The sequence below is a fragment of the Protopterus annectens genome, chromosome 12.part0, assembly GCF_019279795.1.
Source record: "Protopterus annectens isolate FY-2018-M chromosome 12.part0, PAN1.0, whole genome shotgun sequence".
Taxonomy (NCBI): domain Eukaryota; kingdom Metazoa; phylum Chordata; order Ceratodontiformes; family Protopteridae; genus Protopterus; species Protopterus annectens.
The window spans coordinates 429,342,072-429,369,199 of record NC_056746.1 but is presented as its reverse complement, the minus strand read 5'-3'; the positions used below and the strand labels follow the sequence as shown (position 1 = coordinate 429,369,199).

Genomic DNA, 27,128 nt, shown 5'->3' with positions numbered 1-27,128 from the left:
CAATTCTAACTTCCTGGGTCCTATCTGTGAGTCAGTTCACTATCCACTGGGTGACATAAGGGTTTGTATCTAACCTCTTGAGTTTGTCAACAATGCCCAGGTGGGGTATTGTGTCAAATACCTTGGCCAGGTCAAAGGTAGGCAGTGTGAATGATTGTGCCTTATCCAGTGCTTTGGTGACCTTGTCAAAGAAGTCCACCAGGTTGAGTAGGCATGATCTGCCCTTGACGAAACCAAACTGAGTTGGGTCCAGTGTCTGGAAGTTTACTATATCTCTGTTGATCATCTCCATGATAATTCTTTCCATGGTTTTACATATAAGACTAGTGAGACTTATGGGTCTATAGTTTCCAGGGTCTGTAGATGCCTCACCTTTGTGCAGAGTGATGACTGTTGCCTTTCTCCATTCGTGAGGCACGAAGCCTGTTTGGAAGCTACAGTTAAATAGTAATTCCAGAGGGCCTGATAGGTCATGTTACATGTTATTTAGAAGGTATCCTGGGATATTGTCTGGGCCCATTGATGCAGTGTTCTTGGTCTTAGAGAGAGCATTAAGGATCTCTTCCCTAGTGATAGTAGGGAGAGTTATATTTGATGATGTTTCCTGAGGTAAGGTTGAGGGAGAGAGATGAGTAAAGTTGGAACTGAATTTATCGGCCAGGAGGTTTGCTATATCTTCTGGCTCAGTATAGGTGGCTCTATTTACAATGAGCTCTGCACGCAACTGTGTATTGCCTTTGAGGTTGTGGACATAGTTAAATAATGCTTTGTGGTTGTCCTTGGCCTGTGGGCCAAACTTACCTCAAATTTGGCTTTAGTAGACTTTATTTGTCCTCTGAGTTGTTTGTTTAGTTTGATGAGAGTACTTTTATCCTTCTGGGTGATGCACCTCTTAATTTTTGCCATGATTTTCTTCCTCCTGTCATACATTCAATTGTTTTTTTTTTTTATTCCACCACAGTGACTTGTTTTTTGAGTTAGTTCTGTACTTCTTCCTGGTGGGTACAGCTATCTCTATGCAGCTATTAACATGCTTGTACAGGGTTTCTGTGAACAGTTCTGCATAGGCAGAAGTGTTCTCAGGGTTTATACGGGCTTGAAATGTTGACAAGTTCTCACTTAATAGCAGGAGGTTAGCCTTAGAATAGTTCCTGAATATTCCCAGTTGAGCTAGAGGTCCAGGTTTTATTTTTACTTCAAGGGAGACCATTTTGTAGCCTGACCTTACCAGGGAAGGCATTATAGTAGGGGGTGTGCAGCACTCTCCCATATTAGTGAGGACCAGATCCAGCAAGGTCTATTGACTACCTGGTCCAGGGTGTTTGTGTTTACAAAATCCAGGAATCTCTGTGCATGTACATCTGATGTCGTATAGGATTCCCAGTTAACAGTGGTGTAATTAAAGTCACGCATGAATATGGTATCGAGTTGGATGGTTAGTGTTTCTAATACATTTAAATACATGGTATGGGTTTCTTGGGTCATAGAGGGGGACCTATAGCTTGCAAGGAAATGGTATTGGATTTTACCTATGGTGAATTGAACATGGAGCAGCTCAAGTGCATTGTTCTGTTTGACCAGCCTTGAAGTATATTTATTTTTTATGTAAATAGAGACAACTCTACCTTTAGTCCCTGCCTTGAAGTAGTTGGTCTAAATGTGTGGAAGGTATTATAACCTTCCACTGTTGGTGTGCTCTCCTTGACTTCAAACTAGATTGGGGACTTATTACCGATGACACATTTCAACAAAACTGAAAAGGTCAAGCACACTTCCGTGAAAGTGCTTTTTCACCGAAAAAGCACTTTCGCAAAAGGCTGCAAAAAACCCCTAAAACAAAACACATTTAAAAAAAAAACAGTAAACACGTTTATGTAGGGGGCCTCCTGCACCCCCCACACCCCCTACTTTTATATTCTTACTCCAAGATTGCACTACAGTGGAGAAAAGGGGATATTCCCTAATCCCCACTGTACCACTATCTCAGCATCAGCCACTCTGTCATGTTTTTTTTTTTTGAGCTCACTTTAAAGTGTTCTTCACTGTTCCATGTTTGAAAGGCATGTTATTTATTCAGCATTAAGAATTTTTCTAATTAATGTCATGGACAGCCAAGTGATATGCTCAGTAATAATGGAAAGCTTTTTACTTTTATCATATTTAGTGGCAGTAACAGTTTCAGGTGATAATGGAGAACACTGGACTTTACATTAACCCCATCACTTGCTATTCTGAATTTGTACTTACATGCGGTCCAGTATTCTCCATTATTGCCGAAAATCCAAACTGCCACTCGGCGACACTAGCTGTCATTTCCGTGTTACGACACAAATAAACGAGTCATCTTGGGTTCTGTTCAAGCAACTTTATTACATACAAACACATTACTACTGTTGACTGACTCTAACTTAAGTAATTTATATACAAATTAATGACTACAGTCATGCATGCTTACTCCTTAGCTGCTTCTACAAAATGGCACTAAGGTTGTGCACGTGTGCAGGTTATATATGTGTGTGTACAGCCTCGCATGCTTCTTAAAGATACAAACACACATACTTTACAATCTGATCTACATCCTCCCTCTTTGAGAAATAGACCATACAATTGCTATGAGACTATTTGGCGTGCAGAAATCACAGATAATCCATAGGCATGCATTATACAATATTAAACATGTAGGTATGTACAATCAAGTCCACGCTGCTGTGTATTTCACACTTGATTTAGACATTCGTCCATATCATGTGACATAAAATTGGGAATTAGATTTAGCAACTGGGACAGTTTCTGCAAAATGGTTGACCTGGGGAAAGTTTCAATCACTTTCTGGAATGGAGTCAGAATTCTGAACACATTCTGGTCTGGAAATAGTGTCTGACTCACTCTTTGATTTAGAGCCCACATCACAAGATACAATGTTGTGATTGCAATAATGAAAATGATTATGGTACAGGAAGAAGATATCTGTGATACCTCCTGTACGCCATGTCTTTGGAATTTACCATGTAAGATCTTGGCTTGGCACAAATACCTGTAATCTGTTCTATTCGATCAAATCCTTTTGTTGTCTGAATTCATACCATCTCTCCTTCCCTCAACAAATGAAGTAATCTGCTCGATCGGTTGTAACTAGATTTCTGGATATTATGCTTCTTAAATAATTGAACCTTTATGGTTTTAGTGTTCTTCGACTTAGGCTGCAACAAACTTGAAGAAATAGATAGCACCTTGGCCAAATTTTGAAGCATCACAGGAAAGAATAACTGGTTTGTTCACAACATAGTATCTTAAGGTAGGTGGGGTAGCAATTTTCTGCTTAAGGTCTTCAAATGCCTTCTGGTGATGTTTTAACCATGACCATGCAACATTTTTGCATGTTAGCTCTCTTAAAGATGCTGTTAACTACTCAGTGAAGTCTGGTATAAATTTGCTTAAATATTTGACCATGCCCAGAAAACACTTTTGAGCTTGCACATTATCTGGTGCTGACATTTCTAGAATAGCTGCTTGCTTGGTCAGGTCTGGTCTCAAGCCCATACTTGTAAACAAATGTCCTATGTGCATAAAGGATTTGCACTTCAGAGGATTGAGCTTCATGTTCACTTCACATGCTCTGTCTAGAACTTTCTTGAGGTTTCTGTCATGCTCTGCTTCACCATTGCCTCCAACCAATAGATCATCTACTACTATGACACATGCATAACCCGAAAAAATTTGCTCCATTGCACGCTGGAAGACTTCACTTGCAGAATATATTCCAAATGGCATCCTTAGGAATGTGTATCTGCCAAATGGGGTACCAAAAGTAGTTAGAAATGAGGATCTGCGATCTAGCATCACTTGCCAAAATGAACTCTTTGCATCCAGAACAGAAAATACAGTGGCATTTGGTATTAGAGCTGCAACCTTTTTGACTGTGTGCATTGGATGATACAGTCTTTTTAATGCTTTGTTCAGATCTCTTGGTTCAATGCATATTCTGATTTCATCTGAGCCTTTTTTGTGAGCGACTACCATTGACGACACCCATTCCGATGCTTCTATGACTGGACAAATCACACCTTGCTACAATATTTTATACAACTGAGCCTTGACTTTATCTTGTATCACTATTGGAACTCTTCTTGCAGTCTGACTACTGGAGTGACCTCTGGGTCTAACTTCATGGAATACACACCTGGAAGTTTGCCTAATTTGTCATCGAAAACATCAGCATACTCTAAGAAAATGGCTTCTGAAAAATTAGAATTCGGAAATGCATTCACATGATGAACTTCTTTAGCAAAAGAAAGCAGATTAATTCTTAAACTATCTTTGAGACCCAATAAAGATTGCACTGTTCTTCAGACTACGTAGAATAACAAGGTGTAACAGTTCTCAGCCAAATAACATGAAAGCATCACTGAACCTCAGTCTGAATTTCTTCACCTCAATAACCAACAAGTCTTGCACTACTGGTTACATTGAGTTGTTTGTTTGTGTCTGCTGATATCACATTACACTTTGAACCAGTGTCTACTTTGAGCTCTGTGGATTTTCCATTAATCCGGACAGTACAAAACACTTCACTTCTTGTTAATAAGTTTATTGCATCAACTCTTACCAAGCACTGATTCACATAGAAAGCTGACTGCTTCGGCTTTACTTGATCAACTTGCTTTTTTGTGTGACCTTTCTTTACAACTGTGTGAGGCTTACTTGATTTGCAAAACGTTTGGAAATTATTCCATTTTTTACACTTGTAACATTGCTGACCATATGCTAAGCACTTCTGTCTTTTAGACTCATGATTCGCACCATAATTGTGACAGTTAACAATAAAGCTAGATTTGGGTTTTGCTGATTCACGATTATACTGCACTGAGCTGGTGCTGGAGCTTGCACTTTTCTTAGAACTTTTTGGAAAACCTCGTGGGTTCTTTGGAAATCCTGTAGCTGCCACATGCTTAAGCCTGTTCTTGTTTGCCATGCATTGCATAGTCTACGTGTGCCCTGGAACCATCTGAAACCATGCTCTTGTCACTCACAAGCATACTTGTGTGTTTTTCTGTTACCTCATGGATTTGACAAATCTCTATGGCTATGCTCAACGTTAAATCACTATCACAAAGTAAAATCTTTCTCACAGCAGCACTGTTAATACCACATGCAAGCCTGACCTTTATTAGCTCATCTTTTAAATCAACAAACCGACACATTTTAGCTCTGTTTCTCAAGTCAGTTATATAAGCTGCAAATGTTTCCCCTGGTTTCTGATCTCTTGTGTAAAACAAATGCCTCTCAAATGTAATATTCGTCTGGGGGTTGCACATTTCTCTAAACTTGCACTTCAAACACTCGGGGTCTTCCCTTGATTCAGCTTGTACAACAATATGGCGGTCTGCACCTGCAGTACATACACAAATTAACGCTCTCTTTTTATGGCCTCTGTCCCTGCTAGGTTTAGCAAAATGAATGCTCTGGTGAGTGCATCTCCATCTGCATAAGCTGCTTGTATGGAAATATCATACTCTTGTTCAAATATTCTCTAGTTCTCTGTAATATTCTGATTAAATACAAGTGGTAGGGGATTTCAAAATCTGTCTGCCATATTAACACATACCAGCAAAGGGGTTTGCGAATAAGCACATATGCCAGAATTAATGCCAGTAATTGTCCAATGCCTTTGTACTATGAACTTCTACCTTTCATTGGACTTTTCGGAATTATGCGAATAAATAAACTTGTAGTACTTTTGAACAGCTGGACTTTGTGAAATAAACTTCTCGGGCTTTTCAATACTTTAACTTCTCGTGCTTCTCGATGCCTTTGGAATGTTATCAGTAAAGACAGAAATGCTAAAGTCATTTTCCATGATTTGATAAAGTAATTTATCATCATTTTAAAAAACATTCGGGAACTTTATGATGTGACTGAATAACTCACAAGCACTTTAATACTCTTGTAATGTCATCTTTTGTAAGAAAACATCAGTATAAGAAACATGCCAAGTAACTGCACAATGTGAATAAATTGAACAACTGTTGCTTTAAACTCAATAACTTTTGAAGTAATTGCACTTTGCAAATAACTGCATACAGCACACTGAAATGTCTCCAGAATGGCGGTACCTCGTTAGGCAACTCTTTACAGTACAAGAAGCACTCTTGTAATGGTGGTACTTTGCAAACAGACACACCCAGCACAAGAAACTTTTCGAAATGGCTATACTTTGACTGGATTTGCACACAATAAACTATTTGAAATACATGCACAATAATAAGCACACACTGTAAGCACTTTTACACACTTTGAGATACTTTAAATAACTTTTAGTTATGCCCTTGATACAATACGAAGTCGTAGTTATGCCCAACTACAACACTTTGCCAAAACACATAGTCGCCTTGATTTATTTTGCTCAATATGCCCTTTATTTTTCTTTATTATATTCGTTTTGTTCATTTAAGCCCTTTTCACACCCAATATACTCTTTTTACTCTAAACATGCCCAACTTTATCTTAAACACTCTCATTTTGCTTTAAACATGCTAATTTCTTGCTTTAAAGATACTCATTTTGCTTTACAGTTAATCATTCTATCGAATACTTTTATCTTAAACATTTTCTTTAGTTACCAAACTTTTCATACTTTTCGCTTGCCTGATAATGCGGTTTGTGCCCTTGTAATGCCCCTTTTTGTCTTTCATATTGAGTAAATAGTTTGTGTAATTTCTCATTACCTTTGTTTCGTTCTGGCTATTTTTGTGTACTTTTCTCATAGTTTTATCTTCGCTGTCATCTTTACATCTCATGGCTCGGAATATTCTTTTCTCTTCGATCCTTGTTCTGACAACATGTCACTTTCGTGTTAGGACACGAATAAATGAGTCCTTGTGGGTTCTGTTCAAGCACCTTTATTACAAACACATTACTACTGTTGACTATTGATTCTAACTTAAATAACTTGTATATAATGAATGACTAAGATCATGCATGCTCACTCCCTAGCTGCATCTACAAAATGGCACTAAGGTTGTGCACATGTGTGGGTTATATACGTGCACGTACAGCCTCACATGTTTCTTAAAGATATAAGCACACATACTTTGCACTCTGACCTACACTAGCCATGCTTTTATTAATCCTTAATGCAACAGATCTTGTACCTCAGCATTTTTCCTTCACAGGACCTGACATCTTTGCCACATGACTAGTTTTTATAAAACAACCATTTAACCAATTTTATATTAATTTTAATTGTACTCAATATTTATTTAACATTAAATATACAGTATATTAACTAATAATTATACATATGCATAATTTTTTTAAGAATAGGTTTAATTATTACGTGCATGTGGCATACTCCTGGTATGGTAACAATAGGTTTCATTATTACCTGCATGCGGCATACTCCTGGAATGGTTCTGATAGGTTTCATTATTACTTGCATGTGGCATACTCCTGTTATGGTACTGATAGGTTTCATTATTACTTGCATGTGGCATACTCCTGGTACGATACTGATAGGTTTCATTATTACTTGCATGTGGCATACTCCTGGTATGGTACCAATAGGTTTCATTATTACTTGCATGTGGCATACTCCTGGTACAATACTGATAGGTTTCATTATTACTTGCATGTGGCATACTCCTGGTATGGTGCCAATAGGTTTCATTATTAATTGCATGTGGCATACTCCTGGTATGGTACCAATAGGTTTCATTATTACTTGCATGTGGCATACTCCTGGTATGGTACCGATAGGTTTCATTATTACTTGCATGTGGCATACTCCTTGTATGGTACTGATAGGTTTCATTATTACTTGCATGTGGCATACTCCTTATATTGTACTCATTAATAATATTTATTTAACATTAAACATACAGTATGTTTGTCTTTTTGGCTTTTCCCGGTTAGGGGTCACTACTGTGGAACTCCGATCCGCTAATGATTTGTAGTCAATTTTTATGGTGCCGAGTTGCCAGCCTGATGCCCAACCTTCAACGAAGGCACGCCCATTCACGCATGTCTTTCGGAGGCCACTCGTCTGCGGGGAGGACATGCAGACTCCACACAGAAGGCACTCCAGCCAAGAATCGAACAGGAGAAACTCTTGCTGTGAGGCAACAACACTACCGCTGTGCCACCATGGTAACATTAAACATACAGTATGTTAACTAATAATTATACATATGCATAATATTTTTAAGAATAGGTTTCATTATTACTTTCATGTGGCATACTCCTGGTATGGTACCAATAGGTTTCATTACTACTTGCATGTGGCAGGCATACTCCTTGTATGGTACTGATAGGTTTCATTATTAATTGCATGTGACATTCTCCTGGTATGGTACCGGTAGGTTTCATTATTACTTGCATGTAGCATGCTCCTTCTATTGTACTCATTAATAATATTTATTTAACATTAAACATACAGTATATTAACTACTAATTATACATATGCATAATATTTTTTAAGAATAGGTTTCATTATTATTTGTATGTGGCATACTCCTGCTATGGTACTGATAGGTTTCATTACTACTTGCATGTGATATACTCCCGGTATGGTACCCATAGGTTTCATTATTACTTGAATGTGGCCTACTCCTGGTATGGTACTGATGGGTTTCATTATTACTTGCATGTGGCATACTCCTGGTATGGTACCAGTAGATTTCATTATTACTTGCATGTGGCATACTCCTGGTATGGTTCTGATAGGTTTCATTATTACTTGCATGTGGCATACTCCTGGTATGGTACCAATAGGTTTCATTATTACTTGCATGTGGCATACTCCTGGTATGGTACCAATAGTTCTCATTATTAATTGCATGTGGCATACTTCTGGTATGGCACCCATAGGTTTCATTATTACTTGCATGTGGCAGGCATACTCCTTGTATGGTACTGATAGGTTTCATTATTAATTGCATGTGGCATACCCCTGGTATGGCACCCATAGGTTTTATTATTACTTGCATGTGGCATACTCCTGGTATGGTACCGATAGGTTTCATTATTACTTGCATGTGGCATACTCCTGGTATGGTACCGATAGGTTTCATTATTACTTGCATGTGGCATACTCCAGGTGTGGTTCTGAGAGGAAATGCTTTTCAGTATGCTTTTTGCTGTTGTTCTCTGATTTAGTATCTGTCATGGTCATATCACCCATTAGCTTCTCTCTTCCGTTATTGATACTGTAAAGGAATGTTTCTGACACATTCTTATTCATTACCTAGCTTTGGATGATGTAGACATACAGCTTCATTGTGAATGATGGTGTATTTTTTAATGTTATTTCAATGTAATGATTACTATGGAATTAATCACCCACCATACTTCGCTCACTGTGACTGAAATTCTAATTACAAATTTCAAACTGAGCAGGCTTTTCTAACTTTTGATGAAATGTAACCCAAAGAACACCATCTCATTGGGTTTCAGCTTGCAGATTTCATAGTTTCTCAACACTATTTTCAACTGACTGAACGGGAGAGTGTTACTCTACTTTGTGACACACTTGGGATCATCACTGTTATATGCACTCAATATGAGAAAGCCAGTATTTAACCTGATGGTACAGAGGCAGGGTGCCTGCTTGTGCCATTGGCATCCCGAGTTCAGGAACAGACTTTAGTTGCCGAAGGGGCTAAGTGGGTGGGGTTTGAAGTGTCTGGCAGGCAAGATCTCCTTTCTCAGAGGGAGAGACTTGGGCAGCCCAATGCCTTTGCACTCTCTGGTGGAAAAGAAACAAAACAGAGCGGGCTGCTGATGTCAAAAATAATAATGAGCAATCCAAAATAAACACAGAAGCTGTAGGATGGAATGTACACTTTAATAACACATAAAATAGAACAAAATAAAACATACAACACATAAATTAAGATATTTCAACCAATAACATAACTTGCTGTCTGCCAAATGTGTAATTGCTATTATGTCAGGAAAACTAATAGATGTTTTAGAGACCATATAAGAGAACACATATACAGTAATAACAGGCAAGATGCAAAGAATGCTTTGTCGAAACATGTAGTAAATGCTACACATAGCTTCAAATTCATAGTTATCGAGAAATTTTGTGATACTGTTAGAGGGGGTGATAGTAAGACTCACACACAATGTCTTGAAATGAAATGGATCCTTAAATTAGCTGCTCACAGGCATAAAAGATTAAATGAATATGTCCCTTTAAGACCTGCATTGAAATCAAGAGGTCTAAAACGGTGATTGGTTGAAATAGCTTAATTAGTTGAATCAAATCTGTATATATTCAGAATATTTTATGCGGTTTGCAGATATGATGAAGCACCTAGTAGTGGTGTGAAAGCGCTCACCTTTTAATTTTTCTGTTGTGTATTTTATTTTATTCTATTTTACGTGTTATTAAAGTATATATTCTGTTCTACCGGCTTCTGTGTTTATTTTGGATCACTCCATGGTGGACACCAAAAAACTCACAATTGAGTCTCTCTGCTACTCCTTCAGTTAAGGATGTTGACTAGCTGCTATAAGGATGTTGGCTGTTGGTTCTGCCAGGCAGCTCCCTGATGGATTTCCTTATTTCATAGGACTACACGTCATGTGCTGTTGTGGTTCACATCCCAAAAATGTAGGGTCCACCTAGTTAAGGGTTATGACAGGAATACTATCAGGAAGAAATAATAAGGTGAACCAGTGGTTGGATAGGCATGGATGCTTCTGCTTGTTTTTTGTTTTGTTTTTTTCATTTTTTTTTTGCTTTTGAAATGTAATTCTCTTTGTCCTTTTTCTGATATTTTCTGATCACCCTTATGATAGTTGATCACAAAGCAGTTGGAGTTTCATTAGGAAGCCATTTAAAGGAATAAAAAGACTGCCTTTAATCCAGGTTTTACACTGTCACTGGGTGGTGACTGTCTTTTTCTCATCACTGCATTACATAGACTAAGTATGTATAGGTAAGAGAGATACAGAGGCTAAAATCCTCCGCATGCAAACTGCAACGGGGGGGACATCTCGCTACAAAAAATATTGACTTCTATGTTATCTAGAGAGCTGACTACTTGACCAGTTGTGATGAACTAGTTGGCTCCTTCGAAAGTGGAGAGTTGGGATAAGTCGGAGAACCAACAAAGCATTGATAATAAACACTTGCACACTGAAAGTTTGTAGGTCAGACTTTCACAAAATAATTTTATTAAAGATTTTCTTTCATCAAATAAAAACTCTGAAATGGCTTTGGCACAATAATTTAAAACGTTTTTTCTCAAGGGGGCAGAAATTGCCCACACCATCTATTTACATGCATTTCATATGTTTTTGAGGTTAGTGCACTTCGGGGTAAGGGAAACTCCCCAACAGTGACCTCACTTGACAGACTGCCACTTCAGACACTTAATGCACTGTCATGTGACTGTCCATTACAAAACAACTATTTCCTCATTATAACAATGATATACATGGTGTGAAGTTAAGAGGAAAGCTTTCCACCTGTTCTGTATCTCCATTAAAGCCATGGCTGACAAGCATACAACTAAATAGATGTCGGCTATTGGCTGCCTGGCAGGTAGCCTCCCATTTATCTACAGTTTTGTTCAATCAGACCTTCAGTTGCCTCAAGGACCTCTTCCATTGTGTGGCTTCTCGGTGCAGGAGATCTGTGGGGCTACTAAATGGAAATCAGTGCACACCTTTTCTCTCACTGATGGACTGACCTCAGTCCATGACTCTGTGCTAACTTGGCTCTTCACTGACTCTTCTTTAAAACAGGAGATATTCACTTTTTTGAGTTGCTTTGGAAGATCATATGCTAAAATTCTACATAATACTGAACACAGAATGTTGAATAGTGTAAGATATTGTGAAAGTTAATGTATTTATTTATTTGTTTGTTTTTACTAATCAGAATGAGTAATTGTCCCTTTTCCACAGAGGCCCAGGGAGAAGTACAGGCTAAAACAGAAGGTCTTTGGCTAACATATTTCACAGATGACTGCAAACTAGGAGCCATAATCAAATCTCCTAACGATGTGGACATCCTACAAAAGGGCCTCACTGAGACAGATGCCTGGTGTCAAAGCCATGGCCTCAAGCTCAATGCCAAAAAGTGCACTGTCATCCCTTTAGGTAAAAACTCTGTACCCATGAACTACCACATAGGCGGTAGTCTACTTAACACTGAAAGTGTGATAAGAGACCTTGGGACACAAGTGGACAGTAGTCACTCCTTTAATAATCACATCACCACAGTAGTCAGGAAATCCTTCTACGTGGCACACCTCATCACAAAAGGTTTCTCATCCAGGAAAAAAGAGGTCATTGTTCCCCTCTACTCATCACTCATTAGACCCATTATAGAGTACAATGCCTCTTTTGGTATGTACCTCACAAGACATCTACAACAACTGGAAAGGCCACAGAAATACCTCACAAAGAGGATTATCGGCCTCAAACAGATGCCCTATGCAGACCGTCTCAAAAACCGCCAGCTTTACTCTGTCGCATATCGCCTACTCAGAGGCAATCTCTGACTAACATACAAAGCTATGTCAAACCCAGAGCTGTTGGACATGATCCATGTAAAGAAATCATAATCCCTCCGAGCTACACGCTCTAGGGACCTAAACCTTGTCACCACAATAAACAGAACATGCTGGAGGGATAGATTCCTGTCTCAGAGACTTCCCATACTCTGGAACAAACTACCTATCTATATCAAACAAAGCCCCTCATTAGCACTCTTCAAGAAAAATTTTGATGATTGGATGGGAGATAGAAAATTCACCCCGGAGATCACTTCTGTGGCTCTGCTTGATAGGGGCACAGGAAAATAATTTTCTTGGGTGGCAAAAGCCAGGGTACTGTTTGGCTAGGCTTATATAGGTCCTAGGGCCAATAGCCTAGTACCTATCTATGAACCTATAAGATTTTAGGAACATATGTATACAAATGCGCATGCCAACAGAGGTACAAGCATAGGTGGAGAAAAATGATGTGTATTGTTGAATGTTTAGCAAACATTTGGACAAAAAAGTATTAAATAGACATCACTATCCGTGTGATATAATAGTATGCTTGTCTTTCAAGGTACAGTTTTGAAAAATTCTATTTAAGAAGATCAGTGCTGGGATTTAGAAAGGCTTAGTACAATGCAGAAGCCTTATCTCAGAAGGTTTCTGCATTACACTAAGCCTTTATTACTGTTGAGATTTTCCTCTTGCAAGGTCCCTGGCAGAGAGAGCAGCCTTGGGGTCTGAGCTGCTAGTGACATCTTCCTCATTATGCTCTATCTCTGAACTGGAATTTCTACAGCATGTTCCTTGATGAACCCACAATGCATGGAGAAAAAGAAATTATTTGAATACAGGTCATGCAGTCACCAAAAAAGTAAAAACTGTTAGTTGTAAATTAATATTTGCTTTACATGTATATATATATATATATATATATATATATATATATATATATATATATATATATACACATACACACACACACATATATATATGCATGTATGTATGTATAACATTGAATGGTGTGTGTGTGGGGGGTCTCTATATCTTTTTATAAATATGTATCCATATCTATATCTATCTATCTTTATATATATATATATATATATATATATATATATATATATATATATATATATGAAAGTCATACACACTGAAAGTAAAAATATTGATCTAAAAAGAATGAAACTCAAAATATCTAAAACAAAACACACACAAAAATATTTTTTGCAGGGAGACTCCCATAGGGGGCTGCACCCCTACACTCACTGCTATTTATATATACTAAGTCAAAGTTCGCACAAGAGTGGGGAAAGGGTAAATTCCCAATCCTCATTGTACCCTGATCTTGCGCAAACTAATGCCATCACGCTGTGATCATTTGACTATCCAGTCACTCGTACTGGCAGAAAAAATGTTCAATATTACAAAACATTCAACTCACTAAAGTCTTCACATATACATGTGTGTGTGTGTGTATAATTTGTATAGATAGATAAACACAGTTATGGACATCTTTACAGAATTGGCTATTAAACGTCTATTTTAAATGTTGTAATTATTCTGGAAAGTTGCACCTACTTATTACACAAGGTTATACATCCAGTGAATAATTTTAGGGTGCTAAACCTGGAATCCTGTAATATTTTGATTTTTGACCACACACTTGATATTAAGTCATGATTTGCTTGTTTCAGTTTCTTATTTTTAAAGTCCAAACCACTTCAGACTGTGGATAATTGCATAATATATAGACTGCCCAATGTAAATATTTTCATGATGCTATTTTACTCACTGTGTTGCTAGGAGATATCATAATTTTATTAAATAAAGTTGCAGAAATTAAATATTTTTTGGTTTGCACAGTGTGATGGTGCCAAAATGGGCTTCTTCTAGAACTTTTTTTTCTACTTGCTATTAACGATTCAGACTAAACAGAGAAAGTTCAAGCATGCAGTACTGGATGTAAGGAAGGATTTTAGTTATTAAGAGTGTATACTATTACACTGTATTAAAGACAAACATTATTTGTTAGAAACAGTTTGCAAAACAGTAAATAGTGAAGGTTTCCTGACAAATAAAGATGGTTCTGTTTTGTTTCTTGTAAATATATATATATATATATATATATATATATATATATATATATATATATATATATATATATACTAATAAATATAAATGCTGTTTTTAATACAATATAATAACATATATTTCTGACACCTAATCAAAAACAATCTTAAGTCCAGGATACCACATGGGGAAGCAGAAGTGTAGAGAGGGTGGGGCAAAGGGGACAGCTGCTCCACTTTTTTTTTTTTTTTTTGTTTTGTTTTTTTTTTTTTTTTCCTTCAGTCCTAATCGACAATATAGTGTGAGGGCATTAGAAACTAGGTTAGAACCTGATGCTCCTCAGAAGGGAAGAAGCACCAGATCAAAGAACAGCCTTTTTATAGCTTTTACATACAGCATGTAGTTGTTATGACCTGACATTGTTTAAGGGAAAAGGATCAGCTTGGAGATTACTCCTCGATGTTCCAGAAAGGGAAGTGACCCAGGTATGGCCCCAAGGGTGGGTCTGGAGAGTCCCACCAAAAGTATCCAAATTAAGCTCCAGAGTTGCTAAAGCTGCCCTTGTAAGTAATGCATTTATCATGTTATAGGAAAACAAAACTTAGTCAAACTGTTAATTTGACCAGTTGCATCATTTTCAGAGGGAAAAATTCTTAACATATGGGTTGTGTTATCTTTTTCAGGTAGATTGTAAAATAGTTACTAAAAAGTATACTTACTTTTTTCAGGTTCAAAACTGTAGTTGTTATGCTGTCCTATCTCTCCTTCATTCTTTGCTGGTTGGGTTCGAAACCGAGGATCGGTTCTGACTCGGCCTTATTCAAAAGCTCAAGAGCTTCCACTGCCTTATGGCTACACCATATCCCATGATGCTCGAGGACTATTCCCCAGATCTCGTTTGCTGCTAAACAGATCAGGTGACTTTCATACAGGCTCCTGGCTAACTGGAAAATTTTTTTCTTATAATTGTTCTGTTTTCTCTTTAAACATAGTATTAGTAGTTATTAGTTGTTGTTGTTTAACTTAGTGCTAGTTTTTCTTAGTGCAGCTTATATAAGCCTCTACTGTTTGCTGTTTTTTTTGTCTGGGCCGTCATTCTTTTGCCAGGCCTGTTGTTCTGTTGAACTCCCCTATCCCGGCTTTCAAGCTCATTTTAGTTAGAGAGCTTGTTGAATCCCCACTTTTCAAGGTAGCTTGTTTAAGTTAGAGGGCTCCCTGTGGCCTGTTTAACTTAGAAGGCCATTCCCCATTTTTCTCCCTTTCCATCTTTGTCTTGTAGTTAGTAGGACTAGTTTATTTAAGTTAGAGAACTTCTCTATTCTGCTGTTTAGCTAAAAAAAATCATTGTTGAGTTTGTTGTTCTGGCTTTAAGGTAGCATTTATATGTATATATACACACACACACACACATATATATATATATATATATATATATATATATATATACACACACACATATATATATATATATTATATATATATATATATATATATATATATATATATATATATATATATATATATATATATATAGCATTCCTGGTGTTATTGTTACTGTGTGTTTCTGGTTGTTTCTGTAAAATGTCAAAGGATCCTAAAGAGCCGAAACCTTCAGGTTTCTAGAAGTGTGACAGGTGCAGTCAGAAGATGTCTCTGACAGATGGGCACACCAGTTGTGTGTACTGCTTAGGTGCCCTTCAATTACAAGAATCTTGCACATTTTGTCATGCTTTTAGCTTCAGAGTTTTGCTGAAGTGTAAAAATAAATTGATTGTGAGAGGCTTGCTGAAAGTTCCCTTTACAGAGGCTTTAGAATGGACTCAGAGTGCTAAATCTGCAGACAAATCCCCTTCTTCTTTTAGGTCAGAGAAGTTGGGCAAAAGGGATTCATCTTCTGCTTTGACTTTGGAGCCACCAAAAAAAGTATCGAAGGAATCTGTCTTGGAACCAAGGGCTCTTGGATCTGAAAAGTCTCCCTTGTCAACTCCAATTGGGTATCAAAGCCGAGGAAGTTTCAGTTTAGGAGCTGGTCCCCTATGTTGGCACTGGTATCTCCTAATTTGAGGTCTCCAATCCTACAAAGAGCGAGATCTCCAACTTGTCCTCCTGATCCCCCAGAAGCTTATCAGATGATGATGTGGAGCGGGTGGTGATGAGACTCCTCCAGACACCAACGCTAGCAAAAATGTTGTCGACTCCAACCTAAAGAGGTAGGGAGCCGGCTAAGACCACTTCCCTTCTTTGGTTCCTCCTCCGACCTGACCCAGGGTTTTTAGAGCCAAAGCACTTGGACCAGATCGCAGAGGAACCGTTGGGACCAGAACCTGCTACAGGATTACTTATTCCAACTACTGTTCCGACTTCCTTGGTTCCATTGGAACTTGAGGAGTCTAGGAGCCGATGTTCTCCCATCAGGTCCGGGGAGGGGAGTATACCCCTCGGAGCCTCGGCGTGGTTGAGCTCGGCTCCTACATCGGTTTCAAGCCAAGCACTCTGCTTTGGGGTCGGTCTTTTGGTTCTTCAGAGCCAGGGATCTCCTCAAAGTGGAGTGAGGGGGCTTCTGAGCTTATGGAGAAAATGCTGTCACCTCAGACTGCTCTGCTGTCTGGTCCAAGTTGTCTTCCCCCAAAGGCGCCAGTGTCGGTCTCAGCTCCATCTCTCCCCCCAAGCGCAGCGACCCTAAGCCCCAGGAAGACCCACCAGGCAAAACTATCTCTTCCGAAACCTCTCCAGAGTACCCCTCTGAGGAGGTCCCTCAGAACAGGTTGTGTAAGAGGAAGCATCTGGACTCCCCGGAGGAGTCCATCACTTCAGACACGGACCTCGAGTCAGAATGGTCCCCATGGTCACCCTCTGAGGATGTCTCCTTTGCAGACATCCTGGAGATCCTTAATCAGAGGGGTGGCTGGAAGCCCACCAATCCTTCTGAGGACAAGTCGGTCTACCTGGAGGCTTTTGGGCCTTGCCCTTCCACCTTTTGGGTGTTTCCACCTTTTGACCATTTAATGAATGTAATCAGTTGAAAGGCGTGGGGCTCTCCAGATTCCGTGGAACCTGTTCCTAGGAGGCCAAATAAATTTATCATAGTGCCCACGGAAAAGGAGTTCCTCAGTAAAGGTGTCCTGGTAGATGCTATGGTGGTGGCAGCGGCCACAAAGAAGGAATTGTCAGAGACTTCCTCATCTGTTCATCCACTGAACAAAGAATCTCAAAGGATGGATAGATATGGAAAGTGAATATTTTCATCAGCAGTATTTACCCTTAGATCGCTGAACTACCTAACCCATTTCACCAGACTGCAGAGGGATCTCCTGAAGGAGCTAAGAGACACCCTTCAAGGTACTATAGCTGCAGGAGTTTTGGATAAGTTTCCTCCCAGGTTTCCATCTTAAACTCCTTGGTAAACTCCTCAATGCGATTGCTCTCTTATTTGGCCGATGGAGTGAGCAAGGCAGCAGGTACTTTCCTTAAGGAAACATTCCTGGATGTGCTTATGCGAATTTGTAGAACCCTTCAAGTCTTCCTTTATTAATGCCCTTTTGATGCTCATCCTTGTTCGGGCCCAACGTTATAACCAGGTGTGGACAGGAGGGAAAGACTCTGTCTGCTGTGGGAGTCCATTTCTCTCTCCCCACTAGGCCTTATCCCAAAGGCCAGAAAGGAGGGAAAATGTGGTTCCACAAGTCCCAAAGAGCCTTTCCAGATGCATGTGGTGTTTACATCCCCTAGGGGCAGAGGGGGAAGTAACAATGGAAGATGCTGACCTCGCAGCAGAGGGGGTCTGCAGAATCAGGGTGACAGGGACTCCTTTCCTTGAAAGCCCTTTCAGCACTCCTGAGAGGAGGCCCATCTGTCCATCTCTGGAGGCAGTCGGGGTCAGTTGTCATTGTACCCAAACACCTGGCTAGAAATCACAAGAGACAAATGGGTACAAACGATCATATCCAGAGGTTATTACATACCCTTTTCCTCTCCCCCTTTAGAAAAAAAATCAATCCCAGATGTTCCACTCAGTCAAAGGGATTATGCAACTCTAGAGATACAAAAGTTACTAGAAAAATTAGTCATCCAAACTGTCCCTGCAGACTAAATTGGATCCGGAACTTACTCAAGGTTCTTTTTAGTTCCAAAAAAGACAGGGGACTGGAGGCCCATTCTGGATCTCAGCAGACTAAACAAGTCCATCGAGAAATCAAAGTTCCAGATGGTGACACTGCAGTTGATACTCCCCTTTTTGGGCAAAGATGATTGGATGTGCTCAATAGATCTTGCCAGGATGCATACTACCACATAAAAATGGACAGGCGATCCAGGAGACATTTGCACTTTCAGCTGGGAGCCAGTCACTACCAGTTTCAAGTCCTGCCTTTTGGTCTCACTACAGCCCCCAGAGTGTTCACCAAATGTATGACAGTGGTTACAGCTCACTTGAGGTGTCTTGGATTCTAGGTGTTTCCATACCTATATGACTGGCTCCTAACTGCCACCACCGAGCAACTACTAACAAAAGCGAGGGACAAAACCATGCATCTGTGTTCTCAGCTAAGCATTACAGCAAATTTAGAAAAATCTGCCTTGTTGCCATCACAGCATCTCGTGTTCATAGGTGCAGAGTTACACACAAGCAAAATGCTGGCCACACTTACCCCCGACAGGATCCAGACATTGTATCATTAAATCAATCTTATCCAAAAGGAAAGTTCAAGCAAAAACTGTGTTAAAGGTTCTGGATACCATGGCAGCTGTGATAATTCTGGCACCTCTAGCTCATCTACATGTGAGAGTTCTTCAATGGCTGCTTTTTTCCCAGTGGTCCATGCAGGATCTACCTTTGTCTCACAAGATCATCATCACAGAATCCTGCAAGAAGGACCTACACTGGTGGCTCCAGTCAAGTCAAGTGACCTTAGACCGACCTTTTGTCTTTCCGCAACTAGTAGCCATTGTGACCATGGACACTTCTTAGATGGGGTGGGGGGAATTATCTGGGAAAGACTGTCCAAGGTGTTTGGCAGGAACATGAAAACCACTTGCATATCAATGTCCAAGAGATGAGAGTGGTGCTTTTCACATTGCAAGCATTCCAAGATTCTCTTCCAACAGGAACAATTGCAATTCAGACAGACAATATGTCAGCAGTGTGGTATTTAAACAAACAAGGAGGAACAAAATCCTACCCTCTATGTTGAGAGGCACAAAGAGTATGGCAATGGGCAGTCTCGTCTCAATGCTTTCTGACAGCAACGCACATCCCGGGGAAATCCAACGTGGTAGCGGACAAGCTCAGCAGAGCTATTCTGATGCCTCATGAGTGGTCCCTAAAACAAGAAGTTGCAGAAGAGAATTTCCACCACTGGGGCCAGCCTTGCTGTGACTTCTTCACCACGTCCATGAACGCCAAATGCAGCAGCTACTATGCCCTAATTCCACCTCCGGGGCAGTCACCAAGGAATGCACTTGTAAACAATTGGGCCCCGGGCCTCCTTTATGCCCTTCCACCTTTTCCCTTGATTCCAAAGGTCCTTCAGAAGGCCAGCAGGTTGAGAAGCACAATGATATTCGTTGCCCCATACTGGCCTCATCAGATTTGGTTCTCCTTTCTGTGGCCCCATCTCCAGGAGGAACCGTGGATTCTGGATCCAGTTCCAGACCTCCTGACTCATTTGTCGGGGACATTCCATCCTAAAATTGCAGCTTGGCTGCTCCAGTTCCACAAATAGCCAGGCTCCCTGATATCTCCCCTGCAGTCAGACATATATTGATTTCCTCTCACAAGGCATCAACCAGGAAATTATACTCAAGCAAATGGAAGAGATTTTCCCTCTGGGCTTTTAAGAACCACATTGATCCTTTGACTGCCCCTATCACAGCAGTGTTAGATTTTCTGAATAAACTTTTTAACGAAGGGGTGACTGCAGCTATGATCTGAGTTCAGTTGGCCACTATATCAAACTATCATGGGTCTAAAAATCATGTCCCACAGGCTTTGTAAAGCATTTTTAAAGGGTACTTTCTTACTTAAGACATCCAGTGAAAGAGCCTCGAGCACCATGGGACTTGAATTTTGTTCTGTCTCTTCTAATTGCACCCCCCCTTTGAACCTGCATCATCATGTGACACAAAGTTTTTGTCGTGGAAGACAGCACTACTGGTGGCCATAACGTCTGTTAGATGAGTGTCTGAACTTCAAGCTTTGTCTATACATAATCCATATTTAAACTTTCACAAAGATAGTTTCCTTATGAACTAACCCTTCCTTCCTACCAAAAGTATGTTCAGAGGCCAATTTAAATCAATCCATTGACTTACCAGTTTTTTCCCAAACTATGGCAACAAGGCAGAATATAAATTACATCAGTTGGACATGCATAGACAATTGCGTTTCTACATGCATAGAACAACAGATTTTAGAAAGTCAGACCAGCTGTTTGTCTTTTTCAGACAAGGAGAAAAGGTTCCCAATTTCAAAGGTCACACTTTCTAAATGGCTTACAGACTGTATCACCTATACATACAATTCCCAGAACAGAGAACTCTCAGGGAAAGCGAAAGGCCATTCCACAAGAGCTAATTCAACTTCATCTGCCTTCCAGGCGAGGCTACCTATGGATTCCATCTGTGCAGCAGCAACATGGGTAAGGCCTCATACCTTTGTCACTCATTACAAAGTCAATTTGGCCTCCAGGAACAGGGCCTCTTTTGGGTCCACTGTTCTGAAGAGTAGCCACCCAAGAAAGAAGATGCTAGGGACACTGTTCCAACCAGCAAAGCATGAAGGCGAGATCGGACAACATAACATTAAGAAGTTATGTACTCACCATAACGTTCCATGTTTGTTGTCCATCTCACCTTCATTCGTGCATCCCACCTTCCTTCCCCCACCATGGAGGATCAGGCAGTCTTACTGGCAAAACTGATTACCAAAGTTTCTGAATCTCTTCTCAGTCTTTTTGGGTTAGACATAAGGTGTATGTTTTTATCTGCAAACAAGATCTGGGGAATAGTCCTGGAGCATCATGGGATAGGGTGTAGCCACAAGCCGGTGGAAGCTCTTGAGCTTTTGAATAAGGCTGAGTCAGAACTGATCCTCGGTTCTGAACCCAACCATCAAAGAAGGAAGGCGAGATGGACAACAAACATGATAGTTATGGTGAGTACATAACTTCTTATTAAATATTCTGTCTGTAGTGTGATGCTGGCCTTCTTGTTAACACCCATTTATAAAGATTAACTTTGCAACCTTTACCTAGGTTTAAGAATTTATACTGATGCTTTGCTAGTGACTTAAATACGCTGTTTTCTCAAGGCAGTAAATGCCTTTCCTTCCCTTAATGAAATTGCTATATAATATAACACATGACTGGACACATACCAAAATAGATCAATACAAGTTTTCACAAAAAAAAAAAAAAAAAAAAAACTAAAAGGGTAAGCAAAGAAGCTGCAAAAGTAGGTTTAAACAGAAAACAGAAGGGATAATTCGTAAATCTAGTTGCTTTTGTTTGAAAACTTCTTACCACTGAATTAAAGAGTAGAAAAACAAAATGAAGCATAGCTCTCAACTGTCCAGATGTTTGCAGAATGTACAGATTTTTGCCTATATTTTTGGTCTTTATATCCTTCAGAAAATACATGCTAGCACAGATCATGTTATTCTAGCAACTTTATAAGTTTATAAGAGCAATATTTAAAATATGTCCCAATTTTTGGGCCTTTGTCCCCCATTATTTTAGACCCTGTCCAGATTTTTGCACAAAGAGTTATGCAATGAAGCAAAACATAATGTTTAAATGGAGTTGCTTTTAAATTTGAACTGTGTAGTTATAGGGTCAGTCACAAGCTTTATTTACTTGTACAATGAAATCAACTTAATGTTCCTTCATACATTGCATTCCTTTAACTTTATACATAAATGTTATTATAACAAAATGTTTATTTTTTCCAGATACTGGAAGAAGAACTGCGACTAAATAAATGTGGAACCTATGAATTGATTGAGCAATATTACTTGGACAAGCTAAAACAGCAGGTATTTTTTATTTATACTTTATTTAAAAATCATGAAATTTTAAGATGATGATATACTCTTCTAGTCCACAGCAAAGATGACATGTGAGAATGCACTTTTTATAGTATGCCTATAAGTGCCATTTTGTTGACTTTAAAATCCACCATATCCATCGACTCTATGTGGGAAAAGGATTCCAGAAATTAAAAGATTTTTCTCATTATATATTCAGTTACATAATATTTTATACTACTAAAAAGGTGAGTAATAGTTTAATCAAAATATTTAGAGCTGCTGTTCTTATGCCTCCCCCTTTTCCACTGCTACTTTGAAACAGAGCTGTGCAAACCACCAAGAGTGGTGTTGCAAACCTTCAAATCCCGCACTGTTAAATATGGACCAATTCATTCCTTGATAAATTAAAAACTCTGAATTATCAAGTGACTCCACCATTATTATCTGAATGCATGAAAATTTGGTACCATAATAATGGTATACATAGTCCCATATTGCTTTTCTATGCAGAACATTAATGTGGTTCTAAATGAGTGCACAGAATGGATATCACTGGATACATTTCGAACTTTAAATGCACTGAATGTTGGCTGCCAAAAGATCAACCCTAAAACATCAAAATTCACTTTCATGAATACACTTGCTATTGGCTTTTTTGATCTTCTAAAATAGCCAGTAGCTTGTTGTGTGAGATTGTGGTACAGAGGGGACTATTTTTTTGCCATAGTTTCATTTATTCTTTAACGGATTGCCTGTTTTAAAAGCTTACAATTTATACCCTGTCACTAGCATAGCACTCAAAGCATTTTATTTCAGTTACTACTACTGCATTCGCTTAAGTCCCTCTTGATTAGATCATGACACATTAAACCATTTCATAGACTGGTCAGCCCAGAAATATGATTTACACAGAATTTATTTTCTGCTGCTTCTGTAGGATAACTGGATCCATACTGATTGAGCTAGTGTTCATCTTGGGGAGAGATTTCATCACTTCAGTTCTTGTACTGTCCTTTTAGCCCAATTACTAACTGAATTTAATGCAAGCTTACCCTCTAATCCTGTCAGGCAATTGGTAACAAATCAGTTTAGATTGTCTATCCCAGCAGTGGTTTGCTTTGACCCAGGACACAAGTGCAAGGATATAACTCTTGCAACTTCATCCAATGAAAATTAAAGTATATTTTCTTAATAGATGTAAACCAGTGTCCTTGTTCAAGTTGAGTCCTTTACTGTAAATTAAATAAGTCCAGTTCTATCATCACTCTGTGCGTTTTAAGTACAAGCAGAATGCATGATCTTATAGCTTACAGTTTGGGGGCTGAAGGGACCCATTACAATATGCCCACTTTAACGTATGACCAGTCTCTTTGCTGCATTTTTAAAATTAAAAAAAATGTATAAATGAAACATACAATGTACTCTTGTTACTTGTCAAATCTCTTTTGGTACATAAATGTGCAATCATTTTTACCAGAGATATAAATGATCAACAGATAAACAATAATTCTAGTGAATGTGAAAATATGTTCAATGTTATTACATAATTTGTATTTATTATATTCAGTACATAAATATAAATCAGTTAAAATTTTATTACCAGATGGGCATGAAAATTAAGTTAATAGCATTAAAGGGTAATTTTGTCATGAATCCAACAACTGTACATACATACATACATACATACATACATACAATTATTACGTTTGAGTAAAAAAAATTCAATATTTTACTAGATAAAACAACAGACAGACATGAAAGATCGACTGAACAAAAGGTAGATAGATTGCTTTCACTATTTCTTTGAGCACAAAAGGTATATTAATTATATACTAATGGACATAATGATTACATTTCACATCTCCAGAGTGACTTCTTTCATTATCAGAGATCTCTGTGATAAAATCAGAATCAGATCTTAAATGCAACTGTAAAATGCAGGTAAAGCTATAAGAAACATGAAAAAGCTTAATTCAAAGCTATGTAAGATTTGATGGTTCACTATGCAATGGGAGAACTGAAATACTGTTAGTAACCCCTGATAATTTGCTTATATTTTGTATTTGTTTGCTTTATTTTGGTTGCATGGAAAACTGCAATGACACAATATTAAGAAAATGTTTTATCAAAAATACTTCAATCAGCTATTGACAAAACATTCTCCTAATCAAAATAAGCTAAAAAAAATCAGCTTTGAAAAATTAATCAGACTGTATTAGTGTAACTTCTGTATTAGTCCTATAGACAGTGATGGGATTCCTTTGTCTGTAGTAACATCAAATGTTCTATAGATACCTGCATATCCACTTTACACAGCCCAAGACTGGTTCCCCAGACCAGGTCACCAGTGGCAGAAGTGGAAATGATACTGGTACATTTACTTGATGACTCTTTTAATTTGCCTGTCCATAATAACAAAGTGTAGTAAACTATAACTCAGATTTCCTAAAGTTATCATGGGTCATTGAAATAGACTTGTTTAGTGAATTATGTAGCACTTGCAGATGCCACAATATTAATTTAAGGGTGTATATTACATAGTCGAAGTTTCAAAACAGGGAACGCTCTTAAATTGATTGCAAAATACAGAAACCACAGAATGTCAAACTTCCAGAACAGCAATTTTTTTCCCAGGGAAAAAAATCGCTGCTCCAAAAAAAAAAAAAAATCCACAGACAAAATAAAGTGGGGGGCTTCACTCCCCATACCCACCCCCAATGTACGGGGCTCTGTCCCGCACACACACCCTACTTAACTATACCAACTCTGAGATCACACCACAGTGGAGGAAACAGCAATGTCCTGACAATGGCCCAGTGATTTTTTTCCCTGGGAAAAAAATCGCTGTTCTAGCCGTTCAGCATTCTGTGGTTTTAGTATTTTTCAGTTGAGGTAAGAGCGTTCGCTCTTTTGAAACTTTGACTACGTAATATAGACCCTAATTTAATACTGATTTTATAGTTTAGAGAAGTTCTGCTCAATATTTGAGAAACAGATAATGTGGTGATCAAATGGCATGACACATTTATATAAGAAGATCCATTACATGCCATTTTACAAGCTCAGAGTACCATGGACAGTAGGGTCTATATTAAATAAGTGAATGCTTAAAAAAGCAAATGCTTATTCATCGACCCTAGTTCAGTGAATGCTGAAAATGCCGAACACTTGGAACAGCGATTTTTTTCCCAGGAAAAAAAATCGCTGTTCCGCAAAAAAAAAAAAAAACTTAAAACAGTATTTAATGAGGGGGGGCTGTGCCCCTCACACCCCCCCCCTACTTAAATATAGCAACTCCGAGATCGCACCACAGTGGAGGAAACGGCAAACTCCCGAAACCGGCCCAGCAATTTATTTCCCTGAGAAAAAATTCTCTGTTCTGGGTGTTTGGCATTTTCAGCATTCGCTGAAATAGGGTCAATGAATCAGCGTTCGCTTTTTTCGCTGATTCAATATAGACCCGGATAATCAACTCCTTTCTTCTAAACCCAACATGTATTTAACTTGCTTCATGAATAAATGTCCATCACTGTTTTGTTTTCTGCACCAGTTTTAGGAAATATTAAAAAACAAACAAAATATAAAACTGTTGTCATCACTTTCTGTTTCTGCAAGTTTCCAGCCAAATTTGCGCCTTCCAAAATAGTAAAGTACATTTTCCTAAGACTTGACTGCTCTTCCCTACATCATATCACCTTTTTCTCTACTTCCTTCCTCTAAAACTTTACTCCTATTACTTCTTCACACTCATCACTCCTAGCACTAATCTCTCCCTACTTCTAATACACATACCTTTAGGTAGTTATTCTAATTCTACCAATATTAATCACTTCCACACTCACAATAGAGTCCACTCTAGAGTGTACACTCACATCAGAGTGTACTACAATATGTTCCTTGGATTTACTTCAATGCTTTGTGTTTTTACATTATTTCTCTGCACTACCTACATTTTCATAATGCACTTTATTATAGCTATAATGCCTATTATGACTATGAGTCCACTCTACTATCTGCCTTTATGGAGCTTTTCTCCCCGGGCATCCACTGAAACTGGATTCTTCTTGGCCCAGTGGACTTTCCCGGTAAACAAATGCCAATAAATAAATAAAATAAATAAATAAATAAATGTAAATGGGAACTTCAGCACATACCTGATGTAGATATTAATTCTTCCTTTGTTAATACTAAAGCTACAGTGAAATATCTCAGGTTGGGTATTGATTTATTTATTAAAAAGCTTTTAAATGACGTTACCCAGGGGAAAAAAACTATAGAGGACAAACCTAAGAGCAGTTTGTATTGTACTGTCAGCTTATGCAGTATCTGTTTGTATTTCATTTTTGTGTACCAGTTTTAGGAAATATAAAAAAACAAACAAAATACAAAACTGTTGCCATCAACTTTTGTTTCCGAAGGTCACCATGCAGCCATAAACTTTGTAGGTTTCCAGTCATATTTCAGCCTTCCAAAAGAAGTTTACAAATACAAAAGTAAATGGGAACTTTAGCACATACCTGATGCAGATACCA

General features: G+C 38.6%; 1 protein-coding gene across 2 annotated transcripts in view; it reads left to right on the top strand.

The window, feature by feature from the left end:
* BAIAP3 (BAI1 associated protein 3) overlaps positions 1-27,128 on the top strand; it is a 2,552,914-nt gene that overhangs the window by 2,487,452 nt on the left and 38,334 nt on the right. For both annotated transcript variants that reach the window (XM_044089547.1, XM_044089546.1), the window contains exon 30: positions 22,519-22,602. In XM_044089547.1, the coding sequence (XP_043945482.1) occupies positions 22,519-22,602 (84 nt within the window). The remainder of the gene's footprint in view (positions 1-22,518; positions 22,603-27,128) is intronic.